This window comes from Olea europaea, unplaced genomic scaffold (assembly GCF_002742605.1).
Source record: "Olea europaea var. sylvestris unplaced genomic scaffold, O_europaea_v1 scaffold2830, whole genome shotgun sequence".
NCBI classification, from domain to species: domain Eukaryota; kingdom Viridiplantae; phylum Streptophyta; class Magnoliopsida; order Lamiales; family Oleaceae; genus Olea; species Olea europaea.
The window spans coordinates 56,605-62,137 of NW_019246807.1; the positions used below are offsets into that span (position 1 = coordinate 56,605).

At 35.4% G+C, this 5,533-nt stretch overlaps 1 protein-coding gene across 2 annotated transcripts; it reads right to left on the reverse strand.

Annotated features, from left to right (window-relative positions):
• Positions 1-46: 46 nt before the first annotated feature.
• On the reverse strand, positions 47-3,475 carry LOC111384058. Of its 2 annotated transcripts, none has more exons than XM_023008275.1 (6): positions 3,073-3,475; positions 2,285-2,386; positions 2,016-2,175; positions 1,708-1,884; positions 1,297-1,431; positions 47-1,185 (listed from the first exon to the last, which is right to left on the reverse strand). In XM_023008275.1, exons 1-6 carry the CDS (start codon positions 3,330-3,332, stop codon positions 1,048-1,050), a joined length of 972 nt encoding a protein of 323 aa, XP_022864043.1. In that variant the 5' UTR covers positions 3,333-3,475; the 3' UTR covers positions 47-1,047. The 2 variants fall into 2 exon arrangements, with proteins under 2 accessions (XP_022864043.1, XP_022864042.1); XM_023008274.1 differs by having other exon boundaries at positions 1,708-1,887.
• Positions 3,476-5,533: the final 2,058 nt, after the last annotated feature.

Below are 5,533 nucleotides of genomic sequence, written 5' to 3' on the forward strand. Positions count from 1 at the left end.
CACATTCCCCAAAAGGAATAACACCTAGTGGAGAACAAGGGAGAAGATCTAAGGGAGGAAGCAATTGACTAGGCCATTAATAATTCCTTCAAAAGGTTATCATCTCCCCTTTCTATATATGTGAGGATTTTATAATCCAATGATCTCAAGGTCAATTAAATCCTTATTTACATGATTTTAATCTTCAAGAGAAAATTAATTTCCTATTGTGATGATTAAAATTCATTAACCAATATCTTAACCATGCATTTTGAGTGTCTAGAGGTAGGTTCGTAATAATCCAACATCTTTATACAGTCAGAGCAAGCGACCATTAATAATATTTTCTTTAAATGAACTTTTGCTCATGAAACCAAAAGGTGTTTCTCAGTTCCATTTCTTGATATGGAGATCTTTTTTTTTCCCCTTACTTCAATTTAAGTCAAGTAAACAAAACAAGTCATCTCATTTGAGACGTAGTTTCGCAGCCTAACAAACAGATTAATTAGTATATTGCAGTCAAATCAACAAAGTGAATTTGATATGAACACCTAAGATAACTCAAAAAAGTATAAGTTCAATGTAAGTTCATGCATAAAGCAGCCAATACCAGTGCAATAAGAGAGAAAATATAATTAATACAAAATTTAGAGAGTATTCCCTGTAGTAAATAGGAAGTTTCTCGAACAAAAGCGTCTAGTTTTACTTGAATTTTCCGAAAAGTTTTTTCATCTTATGGATCTGTCAAAATTGCTATGCCACAAAAATTACTTTTTAAGATTGCAAGTTTAGATAAGCCTATGGTAAGGTTGAAAAACGTGGCTTGGCATGTCTAAGACAAATAGTAATTAAGCAAGTCTCTCAAACAGAATGAGACCTTTTGCTGTCCAGTATCATATGAGGTTACCCATAATATTAGTGTAACGACATTATGATATTATCAGTAATCAAGGTAATGGCTCAGGTCAATGGCTAATATCATGTCATTGACTAAAAACCAATCTCATTCTCAGCATCAGCAAAGACAAATGTTTTTATGCTATGGAGAGATCACAATACAAAAAATTACTAAAGAAGCACATCACATAATAACCTAAGAATGACAACAACTAAAGAAAACCACCTTAATCCAGCTGCAGCACTCCTTCGGCTGAGTTCCTTACCCATTTCATCACTTAAATCTGAATTCCCATCAGCTCTAACACCCTAAACAAATAAAATGGACAAACACCAGTATCAACATTCACAATGGAATTCAGTATTAAAATATTAAGGGACCATAACTTAAATTGTTGAAAGATGGTAAAAGCATTTTACCAAACACTCCCCATAAAGTCCTCTACCCAAGCGGACTCTAAAAACTTTATCCAGAAATTTATTTGCAGCATTCTGCCGACACGAGAGATAGGTCTTCCCCTTTGTGATTAGATCGTCCACATGTATCTCCATCAACTGTTTACATGGACAACTGACCAATTTAAGTAAATGTGATCTCAAATATAACAGTTCAATTGTGGAGGGCATTGAAGCTTTTCATTTTATTTGAGAGAAGAGGGAGTCAATTTCGCCATTGACACTCATTATAAGTAAATTATAAGGTGCCATATTATTATGATTATCTATGATATTATGTTTCCCCGGCTAACAAATTCACTTAAAAAACCCTTCCGGAGTACTGTTTAAGAAAGTTATGGTATGCAAATAATGCAAGTTAGATTCAGCTTCAACCTGCTCGTACAAGCCTGAATTACTGATGCAGTTTAACTTTGAGCGCCATTCATGGAGTCCAAGATTAAATGCTTTAGTATCTGGTAAATTCCACTTGCGAAGATCTCCATCTTCAATATATTTGAGAATCATCTCCACATGATCTTGATCTTTATGGTTTAGCAAGGTCGTAGTTTCTTTCTATCACAAATTGATTATAAACAAACATAAATTTCAGCATAGGTCACATCCATAATGAATCAGACAACATCACTTACACCACTATAACTGATATGACTAAAATATGATTTACTAGAACTGACACTTACATTATCAAACCCAGTTTTGGAAAGTTTTGCGGAGAAATATTCATATACAGCAGTAGAGCTACTCTTCTCCAGATTGACATGAAACACAAGCTTTGCATCACACTCTTTGCTAGATGGTATTATGGCATGCACTGATTTCCGATGATCAAATCCAAATACTCTAATAACAATAAATTCTAATTTGGTGATTCAACCACTACATATTCCAAATTTCTTTGAAGAAGAAAATAATATTGCTTATTTGAAAACGAACTTCAAGAATTGCATACGTGCATGAGGTTCGTCTGGAAAGCTCCACAGCAAACCCTTTCGGACCAATACAATCTAGGAAGTAGCATTTCTCCAATCCTTCAATAGATACATCTTCGATCCTATGGCAAAAGGAAAAACTGAATTTGAGAAAGTGAAATGGACGAAATTTGAAATATTATTTGGTAACTCTGGAACGAATAAGGAGGTCATATAACTCTAAATTTTATGAATTGTTAACTTAAATGGAAGACTGATAATGTTAGTGGAGCTCCTTTTCATTGATAACTGTAGACTCAAAACTATGCTTCTTATATTTTGAGAAATCTTGTTTACGTCAGCCAATCCAGTATTTTCCAATGAAATTCATGCAAAAAAAGAAATGAACTTAATTTGGCACACTAGTATAGACATCGCAAGCATGACAGGAGATGTCCATGAGCAAAGTGTAAAAATAGTCTCTTGTATAGAACTCTGGTAATAGGTATCCACATGAATTGTAAAGTTACAAGTTTTGAATCAATTAGCTCCATTTGGAGAAATTTGATGGAGAGCTATTAGCAGCAGAGAGGGAGGATTACGGATTTCAATGCAGTAATACACAGCTGCTACAAAGAATTGAAGGGGCAAAATGTTTAAACCAATGAAACCGAACGAAACAGGAAAGCCTTGTCTTGTTGGTATTTCTCAAAAGAAACTCGTGAAAATTCAATAATAACAAAAACACAGAATCTATACAGCATGCATATATAGAAAATGTTATATTGCAGACATCGACAAGTAAATGTATAACTATGAGAGTGAAAACCTGAAGGGTTCCACGGAAGAGAAAGGCAATATGATGCAAGGGAGGTTCAGCCGAGAGTGGTAAATGTGAGCAAAGAGAGCTGAAAACGCGCCGGAGAAAGAGGGGTAATTGTACAAGACTACGTTTGGGGTCTTTGCTTCCGATGCCTTGCTTAGAGCTTCCAGCGCTGCGTCTGATCTGAATTCCCGGCGTAGGAGTGGCAGAGGTGTTAGGGAAAGAGAAGAGATGAGCCTCCGGTATGAGGAAATTGAGACGGCCATTTGATTTTGATTTGTCAGGGCGGTGCTGCGGCGGGCGCCGCCTCGCAGTGCCTATTTTCCGGTGAATTGCTGGTTGTTGCTTTTGTGGGCTTGCCAAACGCAAAACTTAACGCGGTGCCGATTCAACTCAACTTTCTTTTTCCTAAAAACTTAGATTAAAGCCCTCTATGATCTACTTTAATTAGAAAAAAATATATTTTTAAACAATATTTTAACATAATTTCAATCACATATTTTTCAATAAAATAATATTACAAACAAATTTTAACGACACGTTTTCCATCAATACATTATTCAAAAATACATTTCTATTAAAATAATGTGGTTCAAACAAGGACTAAATTATATCCAAAATTTTTCAATCATATATTTGGTCAACTTTTATTAAAATTAAAGAAAAATTGCAACCACAATACCAAACATTACAATTTTAAGTAGCTTTGTCAAAACATTCATTTTGTAGCACCACGGTACCAAACCTTTCAAAAACTTGTACCTGGAGTCAAAATAGATGATTTATGTTGATCTGACCGTTAGTTGACTCAAAAATTTGGTTTTGACCAATTTGAAAAAAAAAAAAAACAAAATGGGAACTTTGAGTTAAAATAAAATAAATAAATAAATAAACAAACAAACAGAAAAAATAATAAAAGGGCCAACCCCAACCCCACTCCCTAACAAATAAAAAAAAGGTACTATCCATCACCCCATCCCCGACTCTAAATTAACCCACCCCATATTTATTATCTCTTTTCAAGCCAATGTGATTAATCGAGCCATTGCTAGGTAGCATTTCAGCTCTCACGAAGCAATGGAAGGTCCTTTTAAGGCATCGATGGATCACACTGGATGGAGAACGATATTTTGACTGTCAATTGCAATTGACGAAATCGCTAAGTTGCTAGTTCAGGGATCAAATTGCGAGGCAATTGGACCAATTAATTGTGTGCCCATAGTCATCTGAGTATGAATATGAGTTCTCGTATGTGAATTTGTGGGTTCAACAAAAGGGAAAACCATTAGTTGGATGAAAGCCCTTGTTCGCACTTGTTGGATGTGAAATCCCAAAAAATTATTGATGTTTTGGCCGTATTTTGTTCAATCATCACCATCATATTGAGCGCCTGTGGTGAAGGAGTTTACCCGTGGAGGTCTGAGATTGTGGGTGTGGCCATAAGGTGTGTTTTGGCCCCACCATAGATTACATTGACTTGAAGTTTTTTATGGGAAAAAATGGTTCCTTGATTGGTTTGATAATGATTTTGTGATTTGGGATGATGAAATTTATGATAAGATGTGGTGGATGCGACACCCAGTGCATCGACTAGGGCGATTGTGGTGGTGGGTTAATTTGGGTGGGCGTGAAGGAGATGGTGAACGGTACTCTTTTGGGAAGTTGGGGCTAGCTTTTTTTAATTCTTGATTTTTTGATTTATTTTAATTCAAATTTATCATTCTACCCCTTTAAAATTGTTCAAAATCAATTTCTTAAATCAACTAATGGTCAAATTAATAGAAACTGTCCATTTGGACTCTATATACGAGTTTTTGAAATGTTTGGTATTGTGGGTGCAACAAAATGAAAGACTGGGTGAAGTCTATTTAAAATTGAAAGGTTCGGTACAGTGGTTGCAATCTTTCCTAAAATTTATTAAAATTTTGATTTATCCTCACAAAAGAGGGCTGATTTTGTATCAAATGGTCTTTGCTTATACTATTCAAGATGTTTTTGTCACTCAAAATTCAATACACTAAGGGTGGGTTTGACATCACTAGCATGTGACGCATTTAACGCTTTTAAAGGGAGTAGTCGTTTTACAACCTATGGTGTCAAGGTTTTGACATATTACTCGTTACATGGGTCAAGCAGTTATTCGAATAAAATTCTATTAATTAGGAGATCTTCAAGGAAAATGGGTCACGTACAAGCTTCGGACCAAACCTTCAAGTTGCAATGCTTCATGTAAGAGCTTTAACTCTCTGATTCACCACATCGAAGAGGTGCCTTGTCCATCTTCTCATGGGATGCCACGTAGGCTCGTGGGGCCTCGATGGAAAGGCCTAATAGTAGTGTTGACATGTTTTAGTGCGTTGATGACAAAAAAATAACGTGGTATCATGTGATCAACTTTTGAGAATTTCTTGAAAAGATTTGACCTGAAAAAGAAATAAAGAGAATGAGAGTGAATTATTCAAATAGT